Source organism: Capra hircus, chromosome 28, assembly GCF_001704415.2.
Source record: "Capra hircus breed San Clemente chromosome 28, ASM170441v1, whole genome shotgun sequence".
In the NCBI taxonomy this organism is placed as follows: Eukaryota; Metazoa; Chordata; class Mammalia; order Artiodactyla; family Bovidae; genus Capra; species Capra hircus.
The window spans coordinates 20446420-20461363 of record NC_030835.1 but is presented as its reverse complement, the minus strand read 5'-3'; the positions used below and the strand labels follow the sequence as shown (position 1 = coordinate 20461363).

At 37.1% G+C, this 14944-nt stretch overlaps 1 protein-coding gene across 3 annotated transcripts in view; it reads left to right on the top strand.

Annotated features, from left to right (window-relative positions):
* The window catches only part of DDX50 (DEAD-box helicase 50), a 32244-nt gene continuing 19353 nt past the window's right edge, over window positions 2054-14944 (top strand). The window contains exons 1-8 of one of the 3 annotated variants that reach the window (XM_005699124.3): window positions 2063-2302; window positions 5360-5471; window positions 5817-6113; window positions 8428-8503; window positions 8870-9048; window positions 11297-11414; window positions 11532-11717; window positions 12154-12299. In XM_005699124.3, the coding sequence (XP_005699181.1) occupies window positions 5925-6113; window positions 8428-8503; window positions 8870-9048; window positions 11297-11414; window positions 11532-11717; window positions 12154-12299 (894 nt within the window). In that variant the 5' untranslated portion in view covers window positions 2063-2302; window positions 5360-5471; window positions 5817-5924. Of the gene's footprint in view, window positions 2303-5359; window positions 5472-5816; window positions 6114-8427; window positions 8504-8869; window positions 9049-11296; window positions 11415-11531; window positions 11718-12153; window positions 12300-14944 lie in introns of all 3 variants that reach the window. The other 2 variants (XM_005699125.3, XM_005699123.3) reach the window with 2 other exon arrangements.

Sequence of the window (14944 nt, the reverse complement as noted above, 5' to 3'; positions counted from 1 at the left end):
AATGAGTTTGGTGCTTAGAATGTAGGGTTTGTAGAGTGTCCCAAATCATAGAAGGTCATTCTAAAAAATACTAATATACTTATTAGTCTCTTGCCTAGGGAGTCTCAAACAGTCTAGTCCTTTTTCAGACCTGTTGTGTGACCTCCAACATAACAATAAATGCCAAAAATAGTTGAGGCACTAAAGCTTTATCTGTATTTGATTTTCAACTATAACATAATAACAGCTATTTCTATGATTATCCCAATTTTGTACATGTGACATTCTTAGACACATCCACTCCTGTGTTTCTATGCACATCATACCTTGTTGTATGGCTACAAAGACTTCACAGTGGTAGAATTGGGAGTGGGTCTGAGTGGGACCTAAAGGTTTTAGAACAGCACCAGTCTAGAGATACATAGCTATTATGATTTAGGGAGAGACAAGCATTTTTTCACCATCAACTGAACACCCCATTTGTTCACAGTACTGAATCCATAAGGTCACTTTAGATAAACATATAGCCCCTGATTTCAGGCCAACCCATAATTATACAGAAGACCTGTAGCAATCACAGATTTATATTTGGTGTTTCAGTTATTCAAGACGAATAATCAAACTCTAGGACGTGTCAGTTCAGTTCAGATGCTCAGTTTTGCCCAACTCTTTGGAGAATTGTAGTAAACTGAAATGTTGCCAAGACTTAAATTTGATACTCATGTTACAAAGCTGGTGTGCTAGACATTGTCAAGAGGTTTGCCAGTCACCTACGTCTCAATTTGTTTTTTCTCCACTTAAGAGTAGCTAGGTTGATGAGATCATGAAGAGAGAAAAAGAAAGGGGCTGTGAAAAGAAAGTAAAAAACAAGCTAGCACCAGTGTTGTAAGAAAAGATATATGCCAAAGAGCCTTTTGTATTATCAAAAGGTTTCCAGTTTTGTTCAAGGTTGTAACTCACGGTCAGTTAATAACCATAAGTAAAATCCTTTTATCCATTGCAAATACATAAGCTTTCGAAGACATTTTAGGCTTGTTTCTTTCCTAGATTTCTCCAGATTTTCCCTATTATTCATGCTATGTTTTATGGGAACATCTTTCCCAAAACGTTTGGTAAACTCAAAGCTTTCAGGTTGGTGTGGCAGAGAAAGCAATGATCTGGGATTCAGGAGATGAGCGCTCTAGTCCTCATTGTGCCACTGATAGTGTGACTTAAACCAAATTAATCCTCTTCAGGGGGTTGTGTGCTGAGTCGTTCGGGCGTGTCCCACTCTTTGCGACACATGGACTGCAGCCCGCCAGGCTCCTCTGTCCATCGGTATTCTCCAAGCAAGAACACTGGAGTGGGTTGCCATGCCCTCCTCCAGGGGACCTTCCCAACCCAGGGATCGAATCCGGGTCTTCCGCATTGCAGATGGATTCTTTACCGACTGAATCACCAGGGAAGTCCCTTACAGTGTTAGTCTCCTCTAATGTCAAGTGGGTAAGGTGGGAAGGACCTAAAATGAACAAAGGATTAAGTTCACAGCTAAAACTTTGAGGGAAGGTTGCTCGGACCTGGCCTTCACCCCAAGCCCACCTACTCCCTTGCAGACCCCACGACGCCCCTTCCCATCAACGCTAGCTGGCTGGCTTCGCGCGTAGCCGTTAAACGTTAACGCCTCACTCCGCAATGGGCGGGCCCGAGGCCAGCAGCTTCCGGCGGCGAAAAGCAACGCGACGCGTGGCGTTCGCTTAGCCTTGTCCCGGGCATGTCCTCCTTCCAGCCAGTCGCGCCTGTGAGCCACGCTCCACCGCCTTTGGGGTTCTCCCCAACGCCTGCACTGCACGCTGGGAAGCTCCAAATTATCTCCGCTGTGCTGCGGCGAATTGTTCGGAGTGGGGGATGGGGCGAGAAAGCGGAAAAAAAATGCTGAACATTTTATGCTAATCAGTTTGCGTATCCTTTATGGAGATTGGCCAGGGTTTTACTCTAGAAGCCAATTATTTCAGAATAAGGGTGGGTCAGTCGAGACTCTTCGCATTGATTGGCTGGGAGACGGCGTCGCAAGGAAGGCGTTTAAACCGGGAGTATCCGGGATTATTTTCCCCCGCCGTGCGATGCGTGTTCCGGAAGTGACGCACTGCCTTGGCCTGGAGGCCGGCCAGCCCCCGCTTCCTTTCACGCTGTCGCTGCCCGTAGGTGGTTGTGGCCACGGTGCCCAGAGGGAGGCGGCAGCAAGCGGTGGAGGCGAATGATGCCTGGGAAACTCCTCTGGGGGGACATTATGGAGCTGGAGGCACCCTTGGAGGAGACCGAGAGCCAGAGGAAGGAGAGGCAAAAGGTGCGCTGAGGATGGGCCGCGCCTCCTGGGCAGCGCCGGCTTGGGCGGGGAGGGAAGTCTCCCTGATGGTCTGTCACCAACCGGGCCGGAGCATCCGAGGGCCTCTCCTCGCGCCGGCCTCGTTCCTGGGAGGTCGCTCTGGAGCCATTCCAACCTCCACATCCCCAGCCGGAGAAGGGCAGCACTGGGCTTTGGCCCAGCCTCCCGTGGTCCCCCAGTCCTTCCCGTCGGCGCCTAAGAGATGGGCAGACTCAAGTTCTCATCGCGGAATCAGTTCTTTCCTCTTCTTAAGCAGCGAGGCCTGTCGTTTGGTTCTCGTTGGCCGTCTTAGAAGATGATTTAAGAAAAACGATTGCCTTGAATATGTGTAACTTCTCCGTCATCCTGTCCTGTATGCGAGAATCTTGGGGAAAGCGATCTTAGCTTTACAAACCTCGATAACGGGTCAGTAGAGGATTGAGGAAAAGTGTTACAGCGAACATTGCCAGGATTTGCTGATAGAGATCATGTGGGTTATTATTATTTTTGTTGCTGTCTTGCTATTATTATTAATAGTCTTTTCTCATAGTGTTGTCATTCAATTCACAAATATTTATTGAGCCTAATTTATACCAGACTCTTTGCTGGGCACCAAGAAGGTCCCTGCCCTCAAGGAGTCCGTTAGAAGAGTTGCAGAGACTTCCCGCCCCACTTCTCAAGAGACTTAGAGAAAAGGAAACAGAGCTTTGGAGGGTAAGGAAGCAGTATTTGAAGCCTGACACTTGACCAAAGAATGAAAATATTCTGCATAGTTCCAGAGAGCCAAACCCACCCTTCTGACCTTGTCAGCAAGGTAGACCTGCCATTCCAGCCAAGCAGTTATTTATTTATTTATTTTTTATTGTGGTAAAATACACATACCATAAAATTTACATTTACTTTTTAAAATTAATTAATTATTTTTTTGGCTGCCCTGGCATGTGGGATCTAGTTTCCCAACCAGGAGTTGAACCAGGGTTCCTTCTGTTGAGAGCATTGAGTCTTAGCAACTGGACCACCAGGGAAATCCCTTTTTAAAGTATATAGTTTTGTAGCAGTAAGTACAGTCACATTTGTTTGCAGACATCATCTTCATTGATCTCCAAAACTTCATTCTCCCAAACTGAAGCTCTGTGCCCATTAAACATCAACCTCCTCAGTTGCCCTGTCTCCCCATCCTTTGACAGCTACCATTCTCCTCTCTGTCTCTATGCATTTGACTACTCTAGATAACTCCTGTAAATGAAATCATCAAGCAGTTATTTTAGTTTTTGTTCCTCCAAAAATACTTGTCCCTTGTTTGGCATCCATATCCTGTCCATCTGTCAAATTTTAGTTTGTGTCTGTTACAGCCACTCCAGTGGACACATACAGTAATCTCATTCCCCCTTACAGTCTTGTTCCAGTGCTGACTTTATAATTTGATTAGCGTTTATTATGCACTTACTTGTAAAGTTAGCTCATCCTGTGTGTATCCTTCCCCCCAATTTCCCAAAGATTGTTGAGGGAAATTACCATATCTTTGCCCATGCTTATATTTCACTTTATCTTTGTAAATTGGTAGTTTTCACATTGTAGTTTCTCCAGATGTGCTCGTTGATTTTCCTTTAATTATGAAAGATAACGAAAGATTTGGAAACAGAGTACCAACTAATAGAGCATTCAAATAGTGCTCTGGCATTGAGATGAAGGTAACTGGGTTTGGATGTGTTGAGATATGGAGCTGGGCCTTAGGTTCTCAGAATTGGAGTGCAGGTTAGGAAGGAAGCCTGGAAATGTATGTTGAAGCCATGAAAATGGTATGAAAGTGTACATAAAGAACAGAGACTTAAGCATCCGCAAAAGGAGAAAGAGGAAACATCGAAGAAGATAGAGGTAAGAGAGTTAAGAGGGGACATTGTGTGTCTTGGAAGCCAAGAAAGTGGAGAATGTTGAGCACTGTGGATCTGATATGCAACAGTGTATTTCATCACCTTGGGATATTGCTGGGCCTGGACCTACAGGTCTCATTTTACCTTGCTTCATCTCCCTGAAGTGCAGGGCCCAGGAACAATTCAAACCCCAAGGCTGGGTCTATAAATAATCTTATTTTTCTATAGAACCTATTGGTTTGATGAGATGTGAGCTAGTTCAGTTAACTAAAGATCAAATGATGTAACATATAACTGTATAGCTTGTATTAATGTAAAGCTCTAGTGTTTACAAAACATTTTCATATGTTATTCATTTTTCATAGCAACATTTATGGATGAGAAACTTATATGTGAAAGGATTCTGTATAAACTGTGTAAATCATGGTGAAATATTTTGGTGGTGGTAGTTTTAACAAGACTAGTCATTACTGTGTAATTTATTTTGAACGTTTGACCAAGTAATTTTGAAGTGCTAAATTTCCAAAACATTTCTTGCTGTCTGCCAATATTAAAACACTGGCCACTAGCTTGGCATTTCAAAACTAAAGTTGCAGAAAGCCACCTCCTTTCCCCCTTTTTAAGTGCTGTTAACCAATTTTTTTTTTCTTTCTGTTATTCAAATTTTAAAAACTTTAATTTCTGGGATTACTAATACAGTTGTCCTTCCATAGGAGTATTAACAATCATGGTTTTATATAAATTACGTACTTTGGTTTCCTTAGAGTTCAGAGAGGAAGCATGATGTGAAAAGAGCATGCGCTTTCAAGTCAAATAGCACTTTCACTTGCAGGAAATCCCATATGTGGGTCTTTGGCAAGTTACTTATATCTGAGAACTTGTTTGGCAAAGCTAATACAGGTTCCCTATCCCTTATCCAAAATCCTTGAGGCTAGTTTTGGAATTCAGAACTCTGGGGATTTTTAAAGGGTAGCATCTCGGTAGAGTTTGGGGCCCCCAACCTATAATCAAATGCTTTAATGTTAAATATGAATATTCATACTGAATGGAATAAATAAAGATTATAAATAGTTTTATGTTTTCTGAAGTCAAATTTTGGCACAAAATGATTTGAGGACAGGTAAGGTTTTGTCTCCAAATAAGTTACAAAAAAACTTTCGGTTTTCAGAGCATTATGGATATCGGAATTTCGGATAAGGGATTATGGACCTGTACTTCCCTTATAGGGTTGTTATGAAGATTTAAACAAGATAAGCTGAAAACATTTTACACAGTGCTGGGTAGGTACTCAATAAATCTTAATTTCTTTCTTGAAGATATTAGAAATTTTTGCTTTTTAAATTATAGTCGAGTTCTCATTCTTTTACTGAAAAGGAACTAATTCAGTTTCCCTTAAATGTTATAATGGGATTAGAGAGGGACTAGAGGCCAAGTCTTAAGAGTGTAAGAGTTGGGATGAGAAAGAAAACAATGGATAGCAACTAGTCTAGAATTCTACCAGCTAACTTTTTAAGATTGTGATAAATTGAGCTTTGCTGGTTGGGGGGAGTCATACTCTAACTTGTCTAGAATCTTAAAAGCAGACCTCGTGACCCTCCTGTCACTGCTTCTTTGTCTTTCCACAGAGTGATAGAAGGAAGTCAAGGCACCATAATGACTCAGATGAGAAATCAGAAACAAGAGAAAATGGTGTTACAGATGACTTGGATGCTCCCAAACCCAAAAAAGCTAAAATGAAAGAGAAGCTAAATGGTGACACCGAGGAAGGATGTGATAGACTTTCAGATGAATTTTCTAAATCTCATAAGCCAAGAAGAAAAGATCTATCAAATGGAGATATTGATGAACATGAAAAAAGATCAAAGCGAGTGTCATCTTTAAATAGTTCTACTCATAAATCAAGTGATAATAAACTAGAAGAGGTATGGAGTTTTTTTTGTTTTGCATTTGACATTATTCTTGAAATAGAATTTGATTTTTGTAGACTAATTAGAATTGATTCTATAATATTTCCTGCTTAATGTCCAATACTCTCAGTTGGACTGGGGGATCTATAGTGCTGAAACCTGAGCCTTTTTTTCTTTGTCCCTTGTTTTTTTCATTATATTGCCTTTTTCTTGGTGCAGAAGTTGGTGGAGAGGGAGTGGTGGTCAAATTTAAACCTTTCCTGTACATTGGGTTCCTAAACAGATTTTCCAAATTGCTAATTTATGGTCACCTACTTGTATTCTTGTGGTTACTTCAGTCCTTGCCAGTACTCATTAAGTAAATTCTGACTTTTCTGAAAACAGGGTACATAAAGTCTTCTTAATGTTGTATATTTTGCCTTATTATTATTGTACTTCTGTAACAACAGCAACTTTAAATGATTTTTAGGTCTTATTGTAATTCAGTCTTTAAGCTGTTTCCTTTTTTTAAGCAGAAATGACACATATACAAATGATCTGAAGATCTCTGTTCTCCTGGGTATTAATTTTTGGGGGAGGTATAGAAAACATGCTTAGTATAGAATCTTCATTTCTAGGTCACTGCTTTTATCAGTATCTGTTAGTGTAGGTATTTTCTTGCACTGAATTTATTCAATTTGTTTTTGTGTCTTCCTCTAGCAGAGTTCATAGGTTTATCTAGGTGTTATAAATTGTCAGTAAATTACTCAGACCTTCAGAAAGAAACAACTTTGAGATTCTTAATAACTTGGTGTTTAGTATTTTTTATATTTAAAAAATCTGATAGTTGCTCTTAATTTAGATACATTTGAACTGAATGTGCTATCTTTGGGAAGCTTTGAGAGAAGATGTTGAATCCTTGCTTTACAGTGTGGTGCAGTTTGTGAGTTTGCTATCTGTCAGGAAACACATCTGTTAGAAAGTTGATCTAAAGAAGGCCCTGCAAATCTGAGTTGCTCAGTAGTGGAATGTACATCTTGCTGTGTTGGGATTTTTGCCTGCTATTCTGGTCTGTATTGTAATAAGCTTTACTGTTTATTATTTTGTTTAGATTATGTTAGAGTTCAGGAATTCTACTTTTAGGAGTTTTCTTCCTAAAGACATAATCATGAGGTGTGCAGAATTGTATGAATCAGTATCTTATCACAGTGATGCTGATAATAGCAAAAAATTTAAACATCTTAAATGTCTGATAGTAGACAAATTGGTTTAATAAAATGTTGCTATATTCATGCAATAGAATGCATTGATTCTAAAGAGCATAGGTATGTTAAAAAGATATTCAGTCTAATTAAATGCAAAAAAAGCAGATTACAAAATAGTATATACAGTATGATTTTATTTAATTTAAAAATGTATATATGCATAGAGTGAGGATTGGACAAGTATGTGTTTCAAATGTGGTTTTAACTGACCGGATTGTAGATAACTTTAAAATGTTTTTCTATTAATATATGGTTTCTAAAATTTCTGCAATGAAACTGTATTACTTTTGTAATAAAATTTTTTCTTTTAATCTTAAAAAAATAACAGCATTTAGGTTTGCTTAAATGGATTACATTTGCTTTTGATATTATGTCCTTTATCTGGTTCTTGGTTTGAAAATTGCTATTGTGTATGATTTTATAATTATTTTCTTTAAACAACCAATAATAAAGTTTATAAATATATTGTCTTTGTTCTATATATGCATTGACTAATATACAAAGTTTTCAATAGATGTTAAATTATAGTATATGTATGTATGACCTGATATATATGTTAGAGAAATTTTCAAGCTTACAGGAACTTTTCCTTGTATGAGTGAACTAAAATATGCTTTTTAGATTCACAGAACAACTTACTTAACTTTTAGAAACAATTTACGTTCCTCATTGCTTAGTTTCTTTTGAGGCTGGTTTATAGTCTGGTGTTAATCTTGTAATTAATACTATCTATATCTGTGAATATGGAGTTATTGAATAACTCTTCTGTAATATCTTGGTCAAGTGGAATTATATTTTGATTTATGTAGTAAATGTATGTCTAAAGGAAGTTTTATGTGTGAGTTAATCGTTTTTAAATGCTTTATGGGAAAATGTATTAAATAAGCTTGATGTTTAAAGGGATACTTTTGAGATTAAAAGAATTTCCCATTAATTTATCTTATAAGTTACACAGTTTTTGCAGGTACTAATGAAAAATTGATTTGCTAGCTCCTTTAGTAAAACTAAAAGCCGTAAATGCATAAAAGATTCTAAATACCTAGTTGGATGTGAACTATATTAGAACTTTGATTTCGTTTTGACAGACCCTAACACGTGAACAGAGAGAAGGAGCCTTCTCCAATTTCCCTATTTCTGAAGAGACTATAAAGCTTCTGAAAGGTACAATGAATTTTAATGCATATGCAATTGAAAATCTAAAACCAGATTTTAGAAAACTCTTGTACCTTTTCTGACCCAGAGGAAAATGTACAAAACATAGAGAAATAGCTTTTATAATTGCAATTATTTCTACATCATTTTTTCAGTATTCTGATCAGTTTTTAACTTTAAAGAATTAAATGTATTTGTTAAAAGTTGAGACCAATTTTTAAATAATTCCTCTTTGGGGTAGGAATAGATGTAGATGTTGCTAGGTGATATATCTTTAGGCACATGTTGATGAATCAGAAATGTTAATTTCAAATAAATGTGTTTTTTCCTAATGCCAGTCTTAAGTAAATATTTCAATGAAATCTCATTTTACAGGTCGAGGGGTAACATATCTCTTTCCTATTCAAGTTAAGACTTTTGGTCCTGTATATGAAGGAAAAGATTTAATTGCTCAAGCGCGGACAGGAACAGGAAAGACATTCTCTTTTGCCATCCCCTTGATTGAAAGACTCCAAAGAAATCAAGAGACAGTTAAAAAAAGCCGCTCACCAAAGGTAACCATTATAGGGAGTAAAAGGTTTAAACATTACTCTAATGGAAGGCAAAAGAAAGAATATACCGGTCTTGGAAATTTCTTGGTGGTCCAGTGGTTAGGACTTGGTGCTTCTCCTGCCATGACCCTGGTTCAGTCCCTGGTCAGGGAACTAAGATCCTGCAAACTGCATGGCATGGCCCCAAAAAAAGAGAAAGAAAGAAAGAGTGTACTGGTCTTAAGTTCAAGTGCCCCAAAGATAGAAAAGTTACTCCTGGGGCATAAAGTAAAAATTTGGGGCCTAAAGCAAAAGTTTTATTTTTAAGATAAATCTCAAGTGAAGCTAAAGTGAGTTATTGTGTATGAATGTAATGTCTATGGATCCATAGATGTCTTTGATAACTATATATTATAAAGCCTGCATATCTAATGTCTTCTTTTTTCAGTCATAACCTTTGCTCTTTTTCTCTTTTTTCCAACCTTTGCTTTTAAACACTGATTTTGCTAGAGGTATTGATTTATTTGGTCATTCAGTAAATAATATTTATTTTATTGATTGACTTTAAGAGTATTATAGATATGGCACTGAAGATCTGTGTTAATAATATGAGCAGTAAAGAACAGAGAGGACCTAGTGAAATTTTGTCCTAAACTTTGACCTTTTTAGAACCTGTGTTCACTTTCAGGTTCATAAAAGTGCAGAAGGAAAAAACAGCATTGGGACTTCCCTGGCCATCAAGTGGCTAAGACTCCAGGCTTCCACTGCAGGGGACACAGGTTCAGTCCCTGGTACCTGGGCATCCCCAAATAGTGTGAAAGTAAATTCACATATATGACTATAGTTAAATAATAATGGTCTTGGAACAGGACAGATCTTTTTTAGAGAGTTCTGTTTCTTAGGTGAAATCAGGAAGATTGAAAGTAATAGCAATAGGATACAATCCCAACACTATCTTTAAAACTTTCATGCTAGAAGGATATTACTGGAGATTCCAGCTCTGTCACTTCTAGCTATTTGATCTTGGGCAAGACTCAACTTCTCTAAGACTCACCTTCCTCATTTGCAAAATTGGGAAGATAATACCACATCATAGGTTTTTTTTGTGTGAGGATTAAATTAAATCATGTAAAACACTATTGTTTGCATAATTATAATTGACCCTGTACATAGAAATGTTATGGCTACCTTTTGTTAAATCTGCAGTTTCAAAATATAAAAAAAGGGAAATGAAGTGTAAATCAATTTCTGTATAACCTGTTTGAAGCATGAGTTTTATTTGCTTAATGAAACAAGTAGGTCTCTTGGAATCCTGTGTAGAAGAAGCTCCTCTCATTAAACACCAAACAGTTAAGACCATTCTCCTATGTGTGTGTGCTAAGTCACTTCAGTTGTGTCTAACTCTTTGAGACCCTATGGACTATAGCCCACTAGGTTCATCTATCCAAGGATTCGCCAGGGAAAAATACTGGAGTGGGCTGCCCTGTCTTTCTCCGGGGGATCTTACCTACCCAGGGATCACACTCGCATCTCTGTACAACTCCCGCATTGGCAGGCGGGCTCTTTACTGCTAGCATCACCTGGGAAGCCCTGTGTTCTCTGGTTTTAGCTACAAATTCAATTTTATATGCTAATTGCAATTTAAATAAATTGAACTATTTCTTTTTAAAAAATGGCACATGTTGGACATTCATTCATTCATTCAACAAATATTTTTTGAGTATCTGTTTGGTGCCAGGTGCTGTTTGAAATCCAGGAAATATAGTAGCTCATACTGACATAAATCCCTGCGTTCATGGGGCTTACATTTTAGTGGGCAAGATAGACAGCAAATATGTAGAATATAAATATTTTATACAGTAAAAGTGTTAAGAAGAAACAGTTAATCAGGGTTGGGAGGATATGAAAAGAAGGTTAGGAATCCTTTTGAGAAAGTGACTTTTGAAAAGAGATCTGAAGGAAGTAATGGTGGTTTTCAGTCCCTAAGTCATGTCCAACTCTTGTGACCCCATAGTTTATAGCCTGCCAGGCTCCTCTATCCATGGAATTTTCCAGGCAAGAATACTAGAGTGGGTTGCCATTTCCTTCTCCAGAAGGAAATAAAGGGGGATATAATAAACATAAGCCGTCCTTGTTATTGTTTGTGCTCTGTCTTTAAATACTATGACGTTAATGATGAGATTTCTGGTTTTAATTGCATCTTTAAAAAGTCTCAGTTTGAATTTAGAAGTCTATGGAAATTTATGTTTTTGTTCTTTAAACCTTTTGCAAGGTACTTGTTTTGGCTCCAACAAGGGAACTGGCAAACCAAGTAGCCAAAGACTTCAAAGATATAACTAGGAAACTCAGCGTGGCATGTTTTTATGGTGGAACATCATATCAAAGCCAAAGTGAGTAACTGTATTTGATGGTAGTACAAAGATCTATTTGCTACTGAAATCTAAAAGTATGATGTGAAAATCTATGTTTGAATTTTATGTATTACTGATATTTCTCTCCTCTCACAGTTAATCATATTCGAAATGGTATTGACATCTTGGTTGGGACCCCTGGTCGTATCAAAGACCATCTGCAGAGCGGCCGGTTAGATCTTTCTAAACTACGCCACGTTGTGCTTGATGAAGTGGATCAAATGTTAGATTTAGGATTTGCTGAACAAGTTGAAGACATTCTCCATGAGTCCTACAAAACTGGTATGTACTAATTCAAAATAAGCACATTTAGCAATTATTCTCTTACCTAAAAGCTTCTGAATTGTTTATAATTTTTAATATTAATGCATGTCCCCAGGGTTACAAGAATGTTTAGTAGTATACATTAACCATTTTCTTCACTCTCCATGTTTTCTTACGTGTATTATTTTATAGAAGTAGTTTTACTAGCTTATTTTACTGATTTCGTTGCTCATTATTCTTTCTTAAATTTGTATCTTCCTCTTTGGTTCAGTTTTCTTCATATTTTCCTTCAGTTTTGAAAGTTGAAAGTTTTAATAACTGTAGTAAAGTTCAAAATTCACCCCAAGTTTTGAATTTTTCATAATTTCTTTGAAATTTGGGGGCATTTATAAGAGCTGACTATTTTGTGGGATATTAAGAAATAAAGCATTTGAATTCTTTTTGTTTATTTAAGATTCTGAAGACAATCCTCAGACTTTACTTTTTTCTGCAACTTGCCCACAGTGGGTATACAAAGTTGCAAAAAAATACATGAAATCCAGATATGAACAGGTTGACCTTGTTGGGAAAATGACTCAAAAGGCTGCAACTACTGTGGAAGTAAGTAGCTTTCCGTTGTGATAGATTTTAGCTTTTAGTTGGTGTTTTGAAATTTGTTGAAGCTAAATGTATGTTTTGGGTACCAATTCAGGACAAATCTTTTGTTTTTGGTCCTTAGTAAGATGCCTAGGTATTTCTATAGTCTAAGACTGAGGAGCAGAGTAAAATAGGGGAAAAAGTTTGTGAACAGGCAAGTCCTAACAGGAGAGAGATATAAATATCCATAGAGACAGATTTAAAGTATGTAGAATGTGAGAAGTGAGGTGATTGATCACAGTTTGCTGGTGTTGGGATAATATATTAAAGCTTGGGTGGAATAAAGATCCTCATTTCATACCCTGTACCAACAGTATTCACCAATATTTTAAAAAATTAAGCCATAAAATAATTTACAGCAGTTTGTAGATCATTATTTGATTTCAGGGAGGGAAGACTCTTCTAGACATAAAGATAGAAGACACCATAAAGAAAAGCTTTATAATGTTGACTCTATGAAAATATAAACTTGTAGTATATTTTTTAAGAGAATTAAGGTAAGATTTGCATTACTTTTGACATGTATCACGTATGTCACCTTCACGTTTGATAGATGTACGTATATGTGTGCATAGATGAAGACAGCCCAGAGGAACAAGAGTGTGATCTATAAACACAACATAATGGCTAAAAAGAATTTGAGTGATAAAAACCAGATTACAAAATTCTAGGTACAGAATTGTACTATTTTAAAAGATACACAAATAATCCTAAATAGATTCTTTAGATATTTATAGGTGGATAGGTGGGAAGGATAAGCATCAAACTAATACTAATGATTACTTCTGGGAAAGAAGAGCTCTTTAAAAACAAAAAAAACTAACAAAGTTACCGTCACAGTAGAAAAAACCAATTTTTTTTTTTTGAAAAAACCAATTTTTAAAAATATCTTTAATAGCTAGTGTTCACATTATCCTGTTTGTCCTTTTTTTGGTAAGTAGTTCGTTTGACTATGGATTCACATAAGATCCTTATATTGCTACTGGTTTATATGTGTTTTAATTTTTTTTTTATTCTTGTGTTGAATGTTTATTCACCATATCTTTTTCTTTTTTAAAATTGAAATATAGTTGATGTGTAATATTATGTTAGTTTCAGGTGTATTAAATAGTGATCTGATATTTGCATATGTTATGACATGGTCACCACAATAAATCTGATAACCATCTGTTCCCATACTAAGTTGTTGCAATATTTTTGACCATATTCCTTATGCTGTATAGTGCATCCCTGTGGCGTATTTATTTTATAACTAGAAGTTTTTACCTATCAATCCCTGTCACCTGTTTCAGGCCCCTCCCCCTCACTTTGGCACTTCAAAACAGTACCACTGTTTCGTATTTTGTGTCTATGTTTCTGTTTTCATTTTTTTGTTCTTTAGGATTCCACATATAAGTGAGATCATACAGTATTTGTCTTTTCTGTCTGACATTTTCTAGATTCATCCACATAGTTGAAAAAGGCAAGGTTTCATTTTCTTATTTATCATTGAGTAATATTCCATCACAGATATCTTCTTTATCCATTCATCTATTAAATCTTTTAAATACAGATTCCTCTGTCCTGTCAAGATTCCTCTGTCCTGTCTTTTCTTTGCAGTTTTTAATTGGATAAAAGGTTGTCTTTCAAGTTTCCCATAATTTCAGCTTTGTTGATTTGCAACTCTGGTGTTAGTTAACATGTTCCTCTGCTTTAATTTTCCTGTGAGTTGATGGTTAGATTGTCAGGCTTGATCAGATTCAGGATCTTTTTATTTTTAGTTAGGTTGGTGCAGACGTAATTACGGTTTGGGACTGTGAATTTTAAATCAATACAACTAGGTTCAAACATATCTTTATTAATCAAAATAAGAACCATTACAGTCAACACATTTTTGCCAACAAGAAATAAGTTTGCTTATTCTTGTAGCATAAAAATCCATGCTTTGGGATTCAACGAACTCTTGGAAAGCATTTTCTTCTTCCTGCTGATTGTGGAAGCGTTTTGCCTACAAAAAAGTTGTCAAGATGCTTGAAGAAGTGGTAGTCGGTGGCAAGAGGTCAGGTGACTGTGGCAGATGAGGCAAAACTTCATAGTTCAACTTCTGAAGTGTTGCTCGTGCAGTGTGCAGTCAGGTGTTGTCATGGAGAAGAACTGGACCCTTCTTTTGCCCAGTGGTGGCAGGCATTGCAGTTTTCAGTGCTTCTCATCAATTTGTTGAGCGTACTTCTCAGATGTAATGATTTTGCCAGGATTCAGAAAGCTATAGTGGTTAAGCTGGGCAGCAGACCACCAAACAATGACCGTGATCTTTTGGTGCAAGTTTGGCTTTGGGAAGTGCCTTGGAGCTTCTTCTCAGTCCAACTACCAAGCTGATCATCACTGGTTGTATAAAATCCACTTTTCATTGCATGTCATAATCCGATTGAGAAATGGCTCATTGTTTGTTCCATAGAATAAGGGAAGACAACGCTTCAAAATGATGATTTTTAAAAAATTTTTGGTCAGCTCATGAGGCATCCACTTATCAAGCTTTTTCACCTTTCCAGTTTGTTTCAAATGCTGAACAGTTACAGAATGGTCAACTGTTGAGTTCTTCTGCAGCCTGTTGTGCAGTTTTGAGAGGATCA